We start from the raw sequence: 20,241 nt of genomic DNA on the forward strand, positions 1-20,241 counted from the left end.
TCCTGACTAGGGTTTGCAGGCAGGCTGAAAAGGGCCTGGACCTCTGTTGAATTCAAGAGCTCACCCTCAGACCCAGCTGTGTCCCCTGGGAGTGGATGCAGACAGGTTTTGGGGAGGGCGGCAGGTGGACCCTGAGTCCAACAGCCTCACCTCACAGCTCCTACAGCCACTGACCACCTGTATCTCCCTCTGCTTGGAGGACCCTTCCATTCCCAAAGGTGGCCCTCTGCTTTGTCCCGATTACATGTCCATCCAGGTGAAGTTCTAATCCGAGGCCCTAATGCATTCAGAGGCTGCTCCAGCCCACCGCCCCTCAGTCCTCATCGTTCTGGGTAAAACCCTCACAGTTAGCGGCACTGGTCTTGCAGGCACTGGTGTCCCTGCAAGCAGGGCCAGTGAGCATTGGACACCTGGCCCACCTGCTACAGTCCCACTTGCCCATCACCTGCAAGGGATCGCCCGGGGCCTTGTGGAGTCATGGCACTTAGATTGTATGGATGTCTCTACCAGGTCCCTCCACAGCTCATCACCTACCTCCACTGCCTCAGGACGTGGAGAGGGTGCCAAGGCGGGGTGGGCCTAGCTGCAATGATCTGGCACTCAGTAGGCACTCCCTGAATCTTGGTTCGATCAGGAATCCCGACTGGGCCCGGGAGAGGGTAGGCTGAGAGCTGAGGGATCTCACGTGGTGACTCCAGGGGGCGGGCAGAGATGGGGTGTCCAGGGGTTGGGGCCAGGGTCTCGGAGCTGGGGGCACTGGTGCGTCCAGGGGTAGAGTCGGGGTCTTGGCCGAGACAGGGGCGCTGCGGTGTCCACGGAGGGAGTCGGGATCGGGGGTCGGGGTAGGGGGCGCTAGGGCTCCCGGGGTGGGCTGGAGTCTCGGGTTAGGGGAAGAGGGCGCTGGGGTGCCCTGGAGTCTGGGTCTCGGGTTGGGACACCGGGTGCTGGGGCGTCCAGGGGTGGAGTTGGGATCTCGGGTCGGGCAGGCCGAGACCCAGGACCCACAGCGCCCTCCCTCACTCGCGCTCCTCTCGGGGCGCTTCCTCTCGCGCCACGCACGCCCCCTCTGGGAGTCGCGCTCGACCCCGCGTGACCGGAAGTGGCCCCCCGTGGGCGCGGGCGGGGCGGGGCCCGGCGGCGGCACTTCCGGTGCCCACGCGCCGCCGCCGCGCAGCTCCGGGGCCGTCACTTTGTGTAGCGCGGGGCGCGCAGGCCCGGCCCGGCCCCGGCGTCCGGCGGCGGCTCGGCCGGCCCGGCGCGCGCGCGGTGAGTGGGCGGCAGGTGCGGGCGGCCGGGCGCGGGGCGCGGGGTCGGGTCGGGCGGCCGCTCCACGCCGGCGCGGGAGGCCGCGGGAGGCCGCGGGGAGGCCGCGGGGCCGGAGGGGCCGGGCCTGGGCCTGGCGGGGCTGGAGCGGAGCGCGGGCAGGGCCTTGGGAGGCCGCGCCCACGGCCGGCGCGGCGCACGGCTCCTCGCCCCGGCCGGCGCGATGGGGGCGGGCCCGACCCCCGGGGCGGGTGGAGGCCGGCAGCGCGGGGCCGGCGGGCTGCGGAGGACACGCGCGAGTCTTCCGGAGCTGCCCGCCGCCGGCTAGGCCCGAGGGGCGGGGGTTGGGCCGTGGCCGCCCCCGGGGACACACCCATCCAGGAGGGGCTGTCAGCGCCGCGGCCTCTTCGCGCGGCCCCAGCCCGATAAGCCCCCTGGAGGGATGGAAGTGGCTTGGCTGGGCGCCCCGTGAGCTTGCTCAGTGACCTTGGGGGCCTCGTCTGGGTCCTCCCTCTCTGCAGATGGAGGCCCGGGTGGGCTGCTGTGCCGTCGGCTACTGCTGGGCGTCGGGTAGGGGAGCCCATCCCTGGGGTTGGGCAGGGTCTGGGCTGCCCCAGGCGGCCACAGAGGTGGGAAAGGGGTGGGTCTTCGGTGGAGGACGAGGTGGGTAGGGAGAAGGCGAGGTGGGCGGGAGGATCAGACTCCTAGTTGCACCTGTGTGGGGAGACTTTGGCGCTCCGTCTGGTTCAACAAGTGTTGGCAGGTCTGGGGAGCTGGCCAGCATGGTGAGGGGCTGGCCTGGGGGAACTGGGATGGCTGCATGCATACAGATGCACCAGGAGCAGATCCTGGGAAGTAGGGGAGCCCAATCCACGGACACACAGTGAGGATCCTAGTAGTCAAGGAAGGAAGGGTTCTTGGAGAAGACAAAAACCTGGAAGGCGTTGAATAACAGGGGTGTGGTGAGGTCGGTCACCGAGAGGGAGGGAAGGGACCTAGATACATGTGCACCCACACATTTCTCCTTCTCTATGTAGGTTCCTTGACCTGGGGACTTTTGTGGAGAGTTTCTAACAGTTTCCAAACTTTGCTACTTTTTTCATTCTTGTCATTCTCCCTTCTCTCCATGGAGGGTGCCTTGTCATCCTCAGCTCCAAGTGTCTGCAGTGCTGTATCCTAGGATGCATGGCCCAGGTGGAAAGAAGGGTCTGGGATGATGTGGGGGTTTATGTTCATGAGGCTGCTTACTTGACCCTCTGTGACTTCTGACCTGGAATTGGATGCCTGGAACTGGGCAGAGTGAGTGTCCGTAGGCTGACAGGATGGGAAGAAAGGAAAGCATGAGGGTCTGGGGGAGTGTGCCCAGCATGCAGCTGCCTGATGATGCAGAAGGAACCTGGTGCCTGAGTTACTGAAGTCTGTTTTCCAGGATGATTCTGTTCTCGATTCTGGGTTGAGGCATGTGGGGGTGTCTGGCTGTGCTAGGCCATGGTTGCATCTGCAGGGTGAGTGCCAACCCCTTCCCTTCTCTGGTTACCAGCAGGTACATTTTTGGGGAGAAGGGACTTCAGGCCACAGCTTCTTCAAAGGCAGAGATTCTTAGTGCTTCTGGAGTGGGTTCCATCTTGAAGAACCCTGAAGAGTGGTCAGTCTATTCTGGAATGTGCCAGTGCAGCCAGAATACTGAGATGTTTTGTTTTTAATGAGCTCTACACCCAATGTGGGGCTTGAACTCACAACCAGGAGATCAAGAGTCATGTGCCTTACTGACTAAGCCAACCAGGCACCCCTGAGTTTTTAAAAGCTCATATTCATCACATTGATTACAGACTTTAGAGTCACTTCCTTAATAAATATTTGAGTGTTTGCTCTGTGTCTGGCACGAGGAGGATTCGGAGGTGAACAAAGGGACCTTCCGTCTTCCTGCAACTGATCATGTACTTGGGGAGACAGGCAGTAAGCAGTTCCAAAAATATATAAAAATGAGGTGCTGTGAGGGCAGAGCTCATGGAACTGTATGAAATGGGGCCCAGGAGACTCCCTCCAGAGGATCAGTGAAGAGGAAAAGCAAGTTCTAGGGAAAAGGAATGTCATGGGCAAAGGTCCAGAGGTGGGACCAGCAGGGGGCCACTTTATTCCAAAGCCCTAGGGTTTTCTTCTTTAGTAAGTGGGTCCTTGGATACAGCAGACTGGCCTATGGGAGTCTGCTCTGGATGGTGACCAGGCAGGAGGCAGCTCTGCTGGGCTTGGTGTGGTATTTGGGTTCAGCCAGGATTTGCAGCCTGAGGCCTGGGTGATGAAAGCCTTCTGTGGGTCCTCAGGTGGGTGGAGGTTAGGAAACGTTTGCTGTGCATTCTCAATGCCCTGAGTGCTGGGTAGGGCTGCATCTTCTTGGCGGTGGCTTGAGTAGCATATGGCACACATGTCTGTCTACACCTCGGCGCCTTTACAAGCCTGAAGAGCTATGGAGACCAACAGCACTGGCTTTGGGGTGGCCCACCAAGGCATAGCTCTTCCCCTGTGACCTTGGATTCAGGAACGGTAAATCTGCAATCTAGTCAGATAGAGGGGAGAATGAGGAGCGGGACAGAGGTAGCTTCGGGGTGCCCGTGCATTCCACCCCCTGGACCGGGGCCTTGGTGTACTGGGAGGCCTTAATGAATGCTCCACATTCCCTAGCTGTTTAAGTGTGGATTTAAAGCAGCAGCTTAGAGCGCTTCAGAAAATGAGTGTGTGTTGCCTTTTTAATAGAAAAGCGATGAGTTGTGGAATAAGAGCTATTCACAGAGCAGGTTTCTCATAGGTTCCCAGGGTTCTGAGCCGTTCTCATGACCCTGTGCATCTTTATGTGGGGGCCCCTGTCCCATTGTAGGGGTTCTGTGGCAGATGTCTACCGGTAGAGCTGGTTGAGGTACGGGTGGGCCCAGCTGTCCCATGTGGCCTGACATTGCAGTATCCTTCTGGCATTCATACCCTCATCCCAAGATTTTGGGGTTGCTGTGTTTGCAGTGGGCTTGAAGCTCTTTGGAAATAGCCCTATTTAGGTCTTAGGTGCTGATGGGGTTGGTGCTGGGTGATGGGCTCATTTTTAAGCTTTCATTCAAAAAGAAGCCATGGAAATTGACTTATCAAAATTCTGACTCTGTCTTGCCCTTGGGCCTCCACTGGGCTGGTAAAGGGTGTGTGCCCAGGAGGGAGGAGTGGCCCCTGGACCTGTAGCCTGCTGTCCATCAAGTCTACCACCCTTGGTCTGGGCCGTGGGGCAGCATGGCTGTGTCTCTCCAGAGCACTTGGGCTGAGCCAGCTGTGATGTTGGGGTGCGTAGGACCCTATAAGCCACTGGGGTTATGATGGTTCTCTCCTGGGATCATCTGATCCTTAAATTTGAAGAGATGTCACAGGATATTTTAGATCATCTTTGCTGGTCCAGTGATGAACCAAATCTCTGTGATCCACTGAAATTTTTTCAGATGCTCTGTACAGAGCAAGGGGCAAGGGAGGTGCAGAGGGTAACACATATGCCGCCTCTGGCAGGAAGGAGCCTGACCTGCTGGTCTTTCCTTGCACCCCTGCGCATGCCCAGGCCTCTCCTCCCATAGCCCTGCCGGCACAGTGTGGGCATTGAGAGCTGGTTTAGCTGTTCCTCCCAGGCTGCACTCACCCCATTCAGCCAAAAGTGGGCCACTCTTGGCCGTGTTGCCTGGACTCCCTGTTCTTCATGGCCCCTGAGGATCAAGACCTGGGCTAAATCCCTGATTTACTTCAAGAAAGCACCACCGTTCATACCCAGCACATAATTGCTGGCAAGAAAGAGTTGAGGCCGCATAATGGGGTCATGGAGAGGGGCTCTGTGGTTTTTCGGGGTACAGAGTGTCCCAGTTGTGCCACGTGCGATCGTGGAAAGAGCCCCAGTCCTTCTTCAACTCTGGTGCCGTTACTGTCTAGTGGGGGAGATAAATCCTGCCTCCGTCAGGGCGGTGTGAGGCTCTAGGAGCAACTCGAGTGAGTGTGCCGTAGGTGGCTCATCACTGCCACCCGACTGTGTTTCAGGCCGAGCTGAGGCTGTCCTCCGGGGAAGATGGCAGCCCCGCGTGTGACTCCAGACTCACCAGCCACGCAGCTGGCGAAGGCAGAGGATGGGTTGGAATGTGGCCCTGCTCAGGAGGAAGAAGAGGAAGAAGAAAAGGGGGAAGAGGTGGAGATAGAGGAGGAGGAGGAAGAAGAGATCATGGTGGAAGAAGGGGAGGACAAGGAGGTGGTGGAGGAAGAGGAGGAGGGGGGGCGGGCAGGGCACGTGGATCAGGTTGAGGTGGAGTTGGAGGAGGACGAGGACGTGGAGGACGCGGTGGCAGAGGAGCAGAGTCTGATGTTGGGGACCCAGGAGCGTCTAAGCCGTGGCAGTGATGCCAAGTCCCCAGTTCTTCAGGAAGAGGGTAAGAAAAGGAACTGGCTCCTGGGGGCGACTGTGGGGGCTTGGGAGGGCAGGCGGGAGAGCTCTTGGGCCCGACATGCTTGGAGCTGGAGCATCAGGACCCAGGAGCTCCTGACCCTGCTTGCTGTCCCAGCAGAGGTGACCGTGAAAGCGGGCCCCTCAGAGATCTTCTCCTCAGCCTTGCAGGCCGCCCGGGGTCCAGCCACACCTAGGGATGAGGACCTAGAGGATGATGAGGAGGAGGAAGAAGAGGAAGACGAGGAAGAGGAGGAAGAGGAAGAGGAAGAGGATGACGATTCTCTGACAGCTGGATCTCAGGTGAGCTGCTCTCTTGTTTGGAGCTCAGTTAACCAGGGAGGGTTTCCTGAGAGGGGGCTTGGTACCTACTGTCCTAGAGACCCCTGTTGGCAAAGCTGAGGCACTGTGGACCCTGTGGTCCTCAGGTTGAGCTTAGGCTGGGAGCAAGGACGAGGTGGCAAGAAGCAAGTGGGAAGCAAGCCCTTGGCATGTGGTTCCATTTTCCTGGGGCCCAACACTTCCCAGGCCATCATGTCTTGATGATGTTGACTGCCACTCACTGGGCTGCATTGTGTGTAGTTCCTTCAAAGGCCTGGCTCTCCCCCAGGGCTGGGCTGCGTCCCCTGACCTCAAGTGCCTGTCACCTGTCTGGGCTCTGGTTTCCTGCTGAGCCCAGTTAGATTGGGCACCAGTGCCCCGAGTCAGCGTAGCTGATGCCATGTCCTCACCCGGGTGTGGGCCCTCACACTGCTGATATGACTACTGGCTTAAGCTGGATGATGATGTAGAAGGGGAGGATACAGCCTCCCTCGCAGAGCCTTGGGCTTGAGCCTCATGGTCTCCTGACCTCAGCATGAGTCTTGGCTCTGCCCCCCACGAGCTGGGCATTCGCTGCCTCTGAGCTTGGGTTCCTAATCCCTGAGTGGAAGTGGGTTCCTTGCCTTCTAAGGCCACAGCAAGGATCAGACACCTTCCGTACTGTTGGGCCTGTGCAGGCCTGTCAGTGATGGGATGTCAGGCTGCATCCCTGTTACAGGACCATGGTCAGCTCTCTTCTTGAAGAGATTTTCTGTTGCTCATTTTATAGGGGCTCCCCTGCCTCTCTCCTAGGGCAGCTCAGGGCAGTGGCCAGGGCGCTTTGTTTTCCAGGGGCTGGTAACCTTTGAAGATGTGGCTGTGTACTTCTCATTAGAGGAATGGGAAAGGCTGGATACAGACCAGCGAGACCTTTACAAGGATGTCATGCAGGAAAACTATGGGATCCTGGTGTCCTTGGGTAAGCAGGGAAGCTTCCTGGTGTGATGGCTGCCGGCAGCCTAGCTGTTTGGGAGAGTGGCTTCTGAAGCCCCAGGATCTAGGAGCGGGAGGTCCTGGAGCCAGCCCACCTCTTAGGGGAAGTCCTAGGGACTACCTGTCTTCTGGATGGGGCTGTGTTCTGGGGTCTCCACGGTGGCCCATAAGTGCTGTAAGCCAGGTGGATGTGTTCTGGGAGCTGCCAGTCTGGTGCTGGTCTCTGTGCTGTATACTCCCTTAGAGGCCACCGGGGGTGAGGAGTCAGATGATAGAGGAGACGAAGGTGTGGAGGGGCTCAGCAGGAGAGCTGCAGGTATTGGGACAAAGCTCCAGATTCATGAATGTGGGATTTCCCCCAGGGTGGAGGCCGGGAGGTAGGAGGGCTGGTCCTTAGAAGGATGGAGAAGAGGGGAGAGAAAGTGAGGAGCTGGTTGCCATGTTGGGGATGGCACTCTGTGGGGTGAGGGCAGGGCCTGCCCAGAGTGGCCCTGCAGCTGTCTGTGTTTCTCTTGTGGCCAGGATACCCAATCCCCAAGCCAGATCTGATCTTCCGGCTGGAGCAAGGAGAGGAACCCTGGGTCCCAGATAGCCCCCGTCCTGAGGAAGGAGACATTGTCACTGGCGTCTACACAGGTGAGTAGGACATGGAATCTTGTGGGGTTTCTGCTGACAGAGCTCCTCAGAGCTTTGCCAGACTTTGGCCTGACCTGAGCTCTCTGCCATAGCCTTGGTGCTGGTGGTCTGGGATGTGGAGTGGGCCATGTGGAGACAGGGAGATGGCCATGGTCTAACCTCTGCCTTTGTGGGTTGGCTTCTCTTGATTCTAGCCCGTGGAAGTCCAAGGCTGGGGAATCCTTAGAGAATCTATGGGTCCCTCTTAAGAACCTTTGAAAATGTCCCTGTCTTTGCCTTGGAGCCTCTCATTGTTTTTGGTTTTTTGGTTTTCTTTTTTTGGTAAGTGAGGGCCAGTTCAGTGTTTGACTCGGAGGGACCAAGTGCAGGAGATGGGCAGACTCTCCAAGAGGGCTGGTGCTCACCTTTCAGGTTCCCACACTCGAGCTGGTCCTGTAGCTTTTCTACCCATTTAGCTATTTCTGAGCGAAGGGTCTTGGAGGCAAGCTGCTGGCCTGGGTGGGCAGCTCTGTACCTTCCAGAAAGGAGATTTTGGAGGGATGTATACAGGAAGTGTTCAGGGTGGCAAATTCCTCTGGAGACTGCCAACATGGCTCTGGCTCTGTTCTTTCAACTTTCTGAGCTTCACTTTACTCACATGGAGAAGAATTTGAACTAAATCCATAACTTCCAAACTGAGGATGCAGGACTGGTTCAGTGGAGGCTCTTCAGGAGGTCTGTGAGTGAGGCTCGGTGTTTCAGAGAAGTCTGTGGAGGCTCTTTCCCTACCAGTGTGTCTGCCTTCGGGCTGGAGTGACCTCACCCTAGTGAGAGACAGTGGATGGCTCATGCCCATCACATGCCTGGAGAGACTCAGAGCAACTCATAGACAATACAAAAACAGAAAAGCACAGACAATGTTGCTAGGCCTTTGTGTGTACTCTTCAGAGTATTGTTTCATTTACTCTGTCTCCTCACAACGACCCTGCGCAGTGGCAGGGAAGAGGTGGCCAGTATACCTCGCAGATGAGGAAATGGACTAGAAAGTGGTGTCTAAGTGGCTTGACCGAGGTGGGCTCAGCCCCAGGGTTCACTTTCCATGGGGTTGCAGAATGTCCTTCTTGCCCTGGGTCTCCATGGTCTGCTGAGCCCTCTCTCGGAATCTTTCCTGGGCTTCAGAGGTGGGTGGGCTGTGGCTGGCAAGACCATCATAGCCACTTCCAGGATGAGTCTGGGACAGAGGTGGTATTTCACAGGGGGTCTCAGTGGGAGGTGGACCCTGTTTATGGACACATCTCAGAAAAGCCACCTGCAGATAAAGGGGCCACAGGCCTGCCTTGATCAGTCTCATCATTTGGGCTAGATGTGCCCCCGTTCTCCATGCTTCTTGGAGGCTCCTGGGTTACAGCCTTTTGCAGGCTTCAGCATGGGTGGTTCTCATAACGTGACCTGTGAACCTGGCTGGAGTTTGGCAGTACCCCAAGGAGGCTGGCTAGCTGGGCCAGTGCCCTTCTCTTCCCCTGGCTAGTCACTGGGCTCAAAGTTCCCCCTGTCTCCACCCCTGCTGCACAGGGAGCCCAAGGTGGGTGCAGGCATAATCTTAGATATGTCCCTGTCTGCTGGGAAGGGGTACAGTTGCCAGGGTTGGGTCAGCTGCAGTGGGGCAAATTCATCTAAGGCCATTTTTATTTATTTTTGAGACAGTGAGAGAGAGCATATGCAAGCATGTGTGTGAGTAGGGCGAGGGGCAGTGGGAGAGGGAGAGATAGAGAAAGAATGCTAAAGGCTGACTTCCTGCAGAGCATGGAGCCTGAACTCGGGGCTCGATCCCAGGACCCTGAGACCATGACCTATGCTGAAATCAAGGGCCAGCCAGTTAACTGACTCAGCTACCCAGGTGTCCCATCTAAGGCTTTTCTTAACTATAACTATGGTCTGTTTGCTAAATGGTCTCCCTTCCCTTTTCTCCCTGTTCTCATTTCTGTGTGGCCAAGTCCATTGAGAATGAATTGCTGGGTCTGAGCGAGATGGATGCTGACTGTTCAGAGCCTGACGGAGTTTCTGGATTTCTCAATTGTAGTATGGCAAAACAGAAATGTATTCCTCCTTGTGCTTCTTGAAAAAGTGGGCCAAAAGATTTGGACTCTGGCCAGATTTGCCTACTCAGGTGCCCCATGCCCTGCGCCACGCTGGTTTGAAGGCTCCTGCTCTGCCTTCTGGCTCCACGCTCCGGCTCCCAGACCAGGGCCACCACCTCCAGCTCACCTCTTTTTTTAAAGATTGATTGATTGATTGATTGATTATAGATATAGCGAGGGAGAGGCAGAGACACAGGAGGAGGGAGAAGCAGGCTCCATGCCGGGAGCATCCGAGTCCTGATGCAGGACTCGATCCCAGGACTTCAGGATCGCGCCCTGGGCCAAAGGCAGGCGCTAAACCGCTGAGCCACCCAGGGATCCCCTCCTCACCTCTTCTGACCCCACTCCCTTTCCTACGCTTTTCTCCTCACCTGGCTTAGGGCATAGATAGCAGCACCCTGTCTTTGTGGGAGCCCCTGGCAGGACCCCATTTCCTGTCCACGTCTGCACCGGAGCAGGAATCACGGCTGGAGAATAGCCTGCCTACCGGCTGACCACACCTTCTGAGGATGCTACCACCACCCAGGCCTGGCAGTCTGGCCTTGTGTCTTTGTTGTGTCTTTCTGCTCTCGGAGATGGACCTTTTAGGCCCTCGGGACCCCACATGGTCCTGGTTTCTGAGCTGCCTTCCTGGGTGCTTCTTCACCTACCTTTGCTTGTTTACGAGACCAGGACAGTACTGTGTCCTCTCTGTTCTCTCTCAGTGACTGGGGCCGGAGCTTTCAGTACCACATACATTTACACTGCCCATCCTCAGCTTCTTTCTCCAGCCCTCGCCTTGTCTGCCTGTCCATCTGCTTGACATCTCCACTCACTTATCTGATGGATTTTTCAAAGCGAGTCTGAAACTGAAATGGCACTGCTTCTCCTACCCCTGGCCCCCCTTGCAGCATCCTTGGACCCTGAGTGGGCCTAACTGCATGCCTCAGTAGTACTTGTGACTCGGCCTCCCTTGCCTCACCCTGTCCCAGGCTTCCATAAGGCCATCAAGCATGTGGCCACAGATGTTCCCACCCAAGCTGCCTCTGCCTTTCCCTCCAGCAGCTTCCCTGTGTACTTGGCAAAGCATCTGGGCCCTTCTCTGGCCTTGAGGCCTGCCGCTCCCCCCAAGCTCATCTCATGAACTCTTAGCTCGTCAGGCCCACAGACCACCTTTCTCTTCAAGCTCTTGCCTGCCTCAGGGGTGTTTTGCCTACTGTTCCCCTGTCGAGAGTGCCTTTTGTGTGGCTGGCTCAGCTCTTAGGACTCCATTCAAGCCCCATGGTCTCTGAGTATACAGACTTTGGGAGCACCCCCTCCTGCATCACTCCAGGATGTCCCCCCGGATTTACAGCAAACAGTGCTGTCTGAAATGGTCCTGCCCAGATATTTGCTTCCTCATTTCCTGTCTGCCGCCTCCGGCAGACACTATAAGAGCTGGCACTGTATATTGTCCACCCCTGTGCTGTCTCCAGCGTGGGCCTGGCACCCAGCAGGCCAGCAGCTGATCGCCCTCCTTGGCTACTATTCTTGCCCCTCATGTGAAAGTGAAGGATGGCAGAGAAATATAGCATGCAGGATTACATCTGCTTAAAGATGACCTGGGAAAGGATAGAGATAAAAGCAGTAAGAGAACACCAAGGTGAAAGAATCCCATGGTCAGTGAACACAATCTGTGGTTTTGGAGAGGAGGAAGTCAGGAACAGCTGTGGAGTGGAAGCTCAGGCCTGGCACCAGCCTGCATGTAGTCCCTACCTCACATAGCCCTTGAGCACCTGGGCTGAGTACCTGGGCTGAGCACCTGAGCTGGGCACCTGAGCACCTGGGCTGAGCCTCTGGGCTGGGCTTGTCTGCCCACAGGAGAACTGGGGTCAGGGGAGGTTAGTCCTTAGTGTGGGTCTTCCCTTCCTTTGCCACCCCCTGAGCGGGTCTTAGATGTCCCTGTATCCCCCTTTTTTATAAGCCAGGAATAAGGTACTTGGGTTCTGTCTTGCCTCAGACCCCTGCACTTGGTGTAGGCAGGTGGAAAGAACCAGGAAACACTCCATGTGAAGAAGAGCTAGGCCTCAGGATCCTGTTAATAACTGGCCCTTGGTATGATATTCATGGTACAAATGAGGATACTGAGGCCAGAGAGGTCATTTCCAGTGATGGGGATGTGGGCCCTGTCCTCCTGGGAGGACAGATTCCAGTACAGAAGCCTGGCCCTGTCAGGAGTTGCCATCTCCCCCACACCTGAGTATAGCCCTAGTCACCAGATTCTTGCCCAGTGGGAAGAAGGGGCAGCTGACTAGCTGGAGAAAGGAGCCCACCTGCAGCTTTGGGCTCACCAGCCTGTGTCCAAGTCCCCCTCTTGTAACTGACCCTAGGTAGGGGGCTCTCCTTAAGCCCACCTCAAGTCCCTGGGTCTGGATGGAGAAGTCAGGAGCAGGTGTTGACTTCACTCACAGGCTCCCACAGACATGGATTTGGTCAGAGCAAACCCACAGCTGACTCTCCATAGGGCCTGGGTCAGGTTGGGCCTGGGACAGGCCTCTGGGTTCCTGGACAGGGGCAGAGGTGGTTCGGGGGCAGGAGTCATAGAAACAATGGCATGGGTCTCAGAGCTTTGTGTTGGTTGTGCTGAGCAGCTCAGAGATGGTTGTGCGGAGCAGCTCAGAGATGGAGGTGCACCAGGCATGTGGTTTGGGGGCGTTTATCTTCTCCAAGGCCCTTTGATTAGTGCCTGGGTAGGGCACCTACTGGAGGTGCCCTGGGGGCTCTCCTGACAAGGCCACTGGTCAGCCTCTGGGATTGTTATTGGGCCTCAGAGCACTGGTTCCAGCCTAGCTAATCATCACCCAGGGTCATAGTCCTTGGGAGCAAATGTCTCAGGGAGATGAAACAGCAGCTCTCACTTCCCAGAGTCCTCTTTTCTACCCTACTCCTGTGGGTTCTGGAAGAAGCAACTGTGTTTGACCTTATGGGCCACTGTAACAAAATACCCTCTCACCCATCTTGTAAAAGCATTTTCTCTGCCCTGGCTCTTGTCTCACAAGTAGACCTGGTAAGTGCTCACTTGGATTCTAGCAGACTCCCTGGGAACGGGGTCCCCGTTGCAGCCTGGAGTGACCCTTCCACTGGACACCCCTACTCCAGGGCCCAGCCTCCAGACCCTGGCCCACTTTGGTGATAGAAGGACAAGGGAATAGACCCTGGCCTCAGGGCACGCTCGTCTTCCTCTGTATCACCTTCAGTGGCCCTGCTGTCTCCGGAGATCTTGGGGTGCAGCCAGCTCTGCCCCAGGTCATGGCTGCTCTTACTGTCCTTCGCTTGGTGTCAGTGGTGCTGTCCAGCACTTTGCCATGTGGTTAGTGTTTTCTCAGGCTTGGATAAGCAGCTGTAGCAGCTCTGGAGGTCCCTCCCATGGTCGCTCCCTCTGGAGAGCTGGTGGTTCAGCAGCTTGAAGTGGAAGCAGGACAAGGCTCACCTTTCCTGGGGTGTGTGGGGGGCTTTCTGCTGCTCCCAAATTGCGAGGAAGAGTTGTTCTGGGTGAGTCACTGGAGCCAGGTACACCCTTCCCAGTTCTGAGTGGCTGAGGTTGCATTTTGGTGGGCCTTCATTTGACCTGCATGTCTGCTCTGTGTCCAGTGGGTGCTCACCCTGGCTAGGTGCTGAGGTGCACACAAACCCCACTAAGACATTGACCTTGTTCCTCATTTTGAAGTCCCCCTGCCTTAGGGGGGCCTCTGATTCTAATTACACAAGACCCTCACCTGAGTCTTGTAGCAAATTCCTTTTGAGACTCATAGAAGGAATTCCCAGCTGAACTGCCTGTCCCTCCACCACCCCGTCTCATCAGGGTGCTCCAGCCTCTTCTGAGGTCTTCAAAGGGCCACCCACGTCCCATCACCCACTCATGGCTCTGAGTGGCAGATGGAGGTAAACTGAGCTTAGTTCAGGAAACTTTGGTCTCTTATTTTAAAGCTCATTTTTATTATAACATTGTAATACTAACTGTAGAAAACTTGAAAGTATTGCAATTATGAAAAAATAAAATAACCCATTTCTGTATCCCTTTAAATGATGCATTTCTTTTTTCTTTTACAGCTGAAATCATGCCAGAACAGTTGTGTGTCTGGCTTTATTTCACCCCAAGCTGTGCTATTTTCCCATATGACCATATCACCGTATGTGTAGAGTGCCATACAGAATACAGGACAAGGGCTGAGCCAGAATGGGCAGCCCTCCTGGGGCCCGACCTTCCCTTGGGGGCAAGACTCAGTGATCCAGACTCACCCAGCCAGGTGATGCCTGACACTGGCCACAGTTTGGTGGTGGGCCCACATGGGGTAGAAGAGGGCTTCCTACCCTCAGAGCTTGAACCTTCCAGAAACTAGGATTCTGAGGTGGGCTACACCATGGTGTGCCACCACTGTGGACACACCTGGGGCAGAGTGTACCTGAGGAAGTAGGTGCACAGGTGCTTTGGAATACCTGGGGCCACCATGGCTCAGGCGGTTTACCCCCTCTGTTTCTTGTGCCTGCTCCATAAACATCAGTTCCTTCCCAGGTGTGATGGCAGGCATGTCAGCACTCCATCTTATAAAAGAGAAAACCCTCCAGGCCTGACTCCATGTCCACACTCTGCACTAAAGTGAGAGGTCAGGGTGCAGTTTGGCAGATGAGGTAGAGAACAACAGGGCTTTGGGGAGCAGATGTCCTTGGTCTTCTGTGATGGCAAGGTACTTGCAGTTCCCCCAGTGTTAGCCAGCTTGGGGCTATTTCCCAAATGCACGGCTGCTACGAAGAAGTCAAGGTTTGGAGTGGCCTAGCAGGAAAACTTGGGCTGTGCTTGCTGGAGGCTGTTAGGATGAGCAGAGAGCTACGGCTCATGGCCCCTCTAGGTCTCCTTGGCTCAAGGCAGCCTTTTCAGGTTCTGCTCTGAGAGTGGAGGGGATGCTGAGCAAAGCCCAAATGCTTACAAAGGCAGGTCCTCAGCTGCAGGGTCCCAGGGCTGTGCTGGCACCAGAGCCTTGCTTGCCTTGGGCCAAGCAGGCCAGGGGCGGTGGTGGGGAGTGGCAGGGGTGGGTGGAGTTCTCTGGAAGACAAGGGGATTTGGGGAAAACAGCTCAGGGATCTGTTTTTCTGGCTACAGGACTCCTGTAATGGGCTTAGACCCTGGTCTCCCAGGAAGCTATAGGCAAGGTCACCAACTTTGTAGAGCTTGCTGTTCCTCAGCAGCATGGCAGGCCTTGGAGATCTGGAAGATGGATTAATTAGTTGATGCGATTTGAGGACAGGCCAAGAAATAATCTCAGCCTCCCCTAGGAGGGACACCCACGTGCATATTTCTCCCCTCCACAGAGTTCCCAGTAACTGGGGGAGGCAGTGGCTTTACTGTTCCCCGTGCCCTGGAACGCACACAGCCTCTCCCTTGGTGGAATGGAGAGGCACCCTGTCCCCAGACAGGATGGAGGCTCAGTGCTAGGGGTGCTTAGGGTCCCACTCAAGCTGTGATTTCTCTGGGGAGGAGCCTGCAAGGGGCTGCCTCAGCTTCCTCTCACCTCTCCCTTCTGGCTTTCCTTTGTCGCCTTCAGGGGCCTGGTTCTGGACCGATGACCTAGAAGACCACGAGGAGGAGGAGGACGAGGACTTCCTGGCAGAGGTGGCAGAGGAAGAGAACGAGCCCCCGGGGCTCTGGTCAGCTGCCTACGGCGTGGGGGACGTTCCTGGGACATGGGGCCCCGATGACTCTGATTCAGCGCAGACTCCGGAGGGGTGGGGTCCAGACCCCGGGGGCCTCGGGGGCCTGGCCCAGGGGTCGGAGGCGAAGCCCTTCCTGTCTGGCCGAGAGCCTGGTGCAAACCTGCTGGCACCCTGGGCGTTCCCTACCACCGTGGCTGCTCCGGTGGGGCGGCCCGAGACCACGTGCGACGTGTGTGGCAAAGTGTTCCCGCACCGGTCCCGGCTGGCCAAGCACCAGCGCTACCATGCCGCCGTCAAGCCCTTCGGCTGTGATGAGTGCGGCAAGGGCTTCGTGTACCGCTCACACCTGGCCATCCACCAGCGCACGCACACGGGAGAGAAGCCCTTCCCGTGCCCGGACTGCGGCAAGCGCTTCGTCTACAAGTCGCACCTGGTCACGCACCGGCGCATCCACACGGGCGAGCGGCCCTACCGCTGCGCCTTCTGCGGTGCGGGCTTCGGACGCCGCTCCTACCTGGTCACACACCAGCGCACGCACACGGGCGAGCGGCCCTACCCGTGCCCGCACTGCGGCCGCAGCTTCAGCCAGAGCTCGGCGCTCGCGCGGCACCAGGCGGTGCATACGGCTGACCGGCCGCACTGTTGCCCTGACTGCGGCCAGGCCTTCCGCCTGCGCGCCGACTTTCAGCGCCACCGGCGCGGAGGCGGGTGCGCGGAGGCGGGCAGCGACGGCCCTCGGCGGGAGCTTTGCGACACAGTAGCCGCGGCAGGGCCCGAGGAGGCCGAGGCCGAGGCCGAGGCCGGGCCGGAGGGGCCAGAGGAGGCGGAGGCTGGCGAGGCGGACGGAGAGGTCGAGGTCGAGGCGAGAGAGGAGGCAGTGGCGGTGGGGCCCACCCCCGGGAGCAAGGAGGACCCCGAGCCGGACAGGCGGTTCCTCGAGCTGGGCAATGGCCTGGGGGAGGGCGAAGGACCCTCTTCGCACCCCCTCGGCTTCCACTTTCCCGTGCACCCCAAGTCCTGGCTCCACCCGGACGGCTTCCCAATCCTGGGCCTCCCGGACTTTGGGGAGCGGCTGCAGGCCGACGGGCGCCCCCTGTCGGGACCCCTGGGGAGCCGGCTGGCCCTGGTGGAGGGCGCAGGGCTGACCTGCGACCCTTTCGGCGGCGGCGGGCCGGGGGGCGGGGGCGGCGGTGGGCTGCGCGCGTTCGCGCCGGCCGTCGGGGGGCTGCTGGCCGAGCCGGCACCCGCCGCGCTGGCGGAGGAGGAGAGCCCGTGGATCTGCTCCGACTGCGGCAAGACGTTCGGGCGCCGCGCGGCGCTGGCCAAGCACCAGCGCTACCACGCGGGCGAGCGGCCGCACCGCTGCGCGGACTGCGGCAAGAGCTTCGTGTACGGCTCACACCTGGCGCGCCACCGCCGCACGCACACCGGCGAGCGGCCCTTCCCGTGCCCCGAGTGCGGCGCGCGCTTCGCCCGCGGCTCACACCTGGCGGCGCACGTGCGGGGCCACACGGGCGAGAAGCCCTTCGTGTGCGGCGTGTGCGGCGCGGGCTTCAGCCGGCGCGCGCACCTGACCGCGCACGGGCGCGCACACACGGGCGAGCGGCCCTACGCGTGCGGCGAGTGCGGCCGCCGCTTTGGGCAGAGCGCGGCGCTGACGCGGCACCAGTGGGCGCACGCCGAGGAGAAGCCGCACCGCTGCCCCGACTGCGGCAAGGGCTTCGGCCACAGCTCGGACTTCAAGCGGCATCGGCGCACGCACACGGGCGAGAAGCCCTTCCGCTGCACGGACTGCGGCCGCGGCTTCGCGCAGCGCTCCAACCTGGCCAAGCACCGGCGCGGCCACACGGGCGAGCGGCCCTTCCCGTGCCCCGAGTGCGGCAAGCGCTTCTCGCAGCGCTCGGTGCTCGTCACGCACCAGCGCACGCACACGGGCGAGCGGCCCTACGCCTGCGCCAATTGCGGCCGCCGCTTCTCGCAGAGCTCACACCTGCTCACCCACATGAAGACGCACCGCAGCGCGGCCGGCGCGCCCGGCACGGCGCCAGCGGCCCCTGCGTCCAAAGCCGAGGCGCCCGCCAAGGGGCCGCCGGGCGCGGGCAGCGGGCCCGGGGAGCGCGGCAGCACCCTGCTGGAGTTCGCGGGCGGAACGAGCTTCGGCTCGGAGGCCACGGCCACCTTCGCGGGGCCCTCGGGCGCCTACGAGGAGAGCATCCTGTGATGGCCCGAGGCCGACGGAGGTGCAGCCCGCTGGGCCGCCGGCCCCTTGCTCCTCTGGCCTCGGGGTGCTGAGGGCCCCAGTCCTGGTGCGGTGCCTTCCCCTCAGCCCCCGGTGCACCGCACCCCCCCGGCCTCGGGCGCCCCTCTGCCCGGCCCCAGGAAACCCGGCCGCCAAGCTCGTCCGGCCGTGCAGGGGGCGCGTGGGGAAAGGAGGACCGCGCGCGGAGGAGGCGAGGGCAGGGGGCGGCCACCTCGACCAAGACTGCGAGCCAAGCGGTAGGGATGGCAGGCGATGTTATTTATTTCACTCGGATTCCGATTGCGGTGGCCTGGGGGGCCCGTGGCTAATGAGTTTGTAAGTGGGTTGTACAGCGAGGGAGGGGAAGCCCTTGCGTCAAGGGGAGGGTGGGGTGGTCGAGAGCAGAGCATCCGGCTCCTCCCGTGGGTCTGGCTGACGACTTCTTCCCATTCCTCAGTGAGAAACTTCAGGGACCTTCTGGTCATTCGAGTGTGTCCCAGAAGTTTTAAGGACTGTGCGGGGCTAGGGGAAGCCTTTTATGGGTTTCCGGAGGACGATGTTCCTCCCTCCCCAGGGGGGACAGAGATGCAACTGGGAAGCTTTTATTCCGTCTACTGTGCATATTTATTTCCATCTCTTGTATGGCCTGAAGAATCTGGGGGGAGGAGGAACAGCCAGAAACCAAATTTGTGGCCCCAGGCGGATGGGTTGCAGGTGTTCGCAGGGTCCTGAGGGAGTTTGAAGCCTTATTCTGGGGGAGGGTCACTCACTCTCACCCCACTTGAGCACCTGGATCAGCCAGGCACTAGTTCTGCTGGGCAGGTTTTGGTCTCCGCCTCCCCCTTTGAGTCCTTCGGTACTGTCGCCTCTGGCAGCTGGAGGTGGCACACTCAGAGACCCTTGGGGGCGCCTGGCTGGCTGCTGCGGCCATGGCTCCAGCATTCACCTGCCCAGGTGCCACCTGCCCTGGAACAGGTGGACACATGGAGCCCTGCCCTCTGAGCTCAGTGCTTGTTTAGATTTAATAACCAGTTGTCAAGTGACAGGTCAGCAGCAGGATCATTTCTCACATCCCTCTGGGGTTAGGGCTCTATGACGTCTGCAGGTCCCTTTAACTCTGCTTCTGTCATTACTCTATGCTAGAAGCAAGTAGTGTTTCTGTTTAGAACCCCACGTCACAGGGTGGGCAGTCTGTGCAGTGGCAGTCCACCTCTGGGGGTGTGGGACTTGAGCCTATGGCTCCTTGACCAGCCAGGCACCCAGCTATGCAAGCCCCACACCTGGTGGGCACCCCACCTCCCCACTCCCCGGGCTGGGCCATGGGGAGCCACTGGGCAGGCAGCTGAAGTATGGCTCCCATGAGGTCCCTCCCTCTTTAATGCCTTTTGGGCCACTGTGAGTGGGGCCAGAAAACAGATTTTGAAGCAACTGCATTCCCTTTTAGACCTAGTTTCTTCTGTTTTAGTGTAGACATGGCCTCGGGGCCTGAGAGCCTACAGCCAGGCTGCTGGGGCTGGGGGCGGGGTAGGAGGCACGGTAGTTGGTGGGTGGGAAGGGGGTGTGGATGGTGGTGGTAAGAATTCACCTGGCGGGGTGGGTTGGGGTCCTGAGGAGGGCAAGGGTCCCAGGGGGCATTAGCAATGCTGGACGATGCCTTTCCTGTCCTCAGTTTCTTTCCTCTCCCTGTGGGACAGGAACCTCAGGGGCCAAGGGCAAGGTGGTGTAGCCCTGCATGGCTGAGGTTTGGCTCTGCGCTCATCCCTCCTTGTGCACCCCTTCGAGTGCATACCTGCGATGCCCCTCCTGGGCCCCAGTTGCTTCTGCCCTGGCCTGGAGCCGTCAGCAGGAGGACCTAGCTTTAATAAAGAGTGGAGAAATGAGCTTTCTGACTGGATTCCATGTTGTTGGCGCTCCTCAATGCCCTCAGGGAGGCTCTGCAAGGTCTCAGGCCTTTTTTTCTGGGAAAACAAACAAACAAACAAAAACCCAACTTGTTTTTTTTTTAGGAGTTTCTCCTTTCTGAAACTAGAATTGGCCTGTCTGGAGTCAGCCCAAGATGAGCTTTGGTTCCTGCTACCTGTGTCTACCAAGTCTTTCTGCGTGTCCCCAGCGGGCACCCCACATTGCCACGTACTCTGTAATACACCTATCTCGGGACCTTCTTAGGCTTGGGATTGTTTTCTCCAGTCTTCCCACGGTCAGAGGAGAGGGACCAGGTGCCCTTCCTGGGGGTCCAGACATGTGCTGAGTCATAGACGTTTCCTCAGAGGCCTCAACACTTCATAGGTTTAGCCAGGCTAATCTGCTCTGTGTCAGGGCAAAATGCATCTCCCTAGCACCCTCAAATACCTTCCTTTGAACTGATTTATTGACCACCTTCTCACCACATGATATCCCCACATCCCATAATCAGATCTGACCTCCCATTCTTTCCCAATGGATTTGGAAAATATGAACTATGAAGTAAACTCTCAGATATGATTTGAAGGCATTAGAATAGAAACCAGCATTTCAGTTAAAAATTTTAAAAAGGCTTTGAGTGGGCAGATGGATGTTAAGATCTGGTTAAAAAAAAATGA

General features: G+C 58.4%; 1 protein-coding gene across 1 annotated transcript; it reads left to right on the plus strand.

Annotated features, from left to right (window-relative positions):
• Nucleotides 1–1,115: 1,115 nt before the first annotated feature.
• On the plus strand, nt 1,116–19,542 carry ZNF316 (zinc finger protein 316). The gene is made up of 6 exons (XM_025426263.3): nt 1,116–1,266; nt 5,314–5,696; nt 5,874–6,013; nt 6,863–6,989; nt 7,526–7,639; nt 15,315–19,542. The coding sequence occupies exons 2-6, from the start codon at nt 5,342–5,344 to the stop codon at nt 17,642–17,644; spliced, it is 3,066 nt and encodes a 1,021-aa protein (XP_025282048.1). The 5' UTR covers nt 1,116–1,266; nt 5,314–5,341; the 3' UTR covers nt 17,645–19,542.
• Nucleotides 19,543–20,241: the final 699 nt, after the last annotated feature.

This window comes from Canis lupus, chromosome 6, assembly GCF_003254725.2.
Source record: "Canis lupus dingo isolate Sandy chromosome 6, ASM325472v2, whole genome shotgun sequence".
Lineage (NCBI taxonomy): Eukaryota > Metazoa > Chordata > Mammalia > Carnivora > Canidae > Canis > Canis lupus.

Bases quoted from the DNA above. Each gene is read 5' to 3' on its own strand.
- ZNF316 (XM_025426263.3), top strand. From the start codon at position 5,342: ATGGCAGCCCCGCGTGTGACTCCAGACTCACCAGCCACGCAGCTGGCG. The intron at 6,014-6,862 runs GTGAGCTGCTCT...TTTGTTTTCCAG, and splicing joins CTCTGACAGCTGGATCTCAG to GGGCTGGTAACCTTTGAAGA. The intron at 7,640-15,314 runs GTGAGTAGGACA...TGTCGCCTTCAG, and splicing joins TGTCACTGGCGTCTACACAG to GGGCCTGGTTCTGGACCGAT.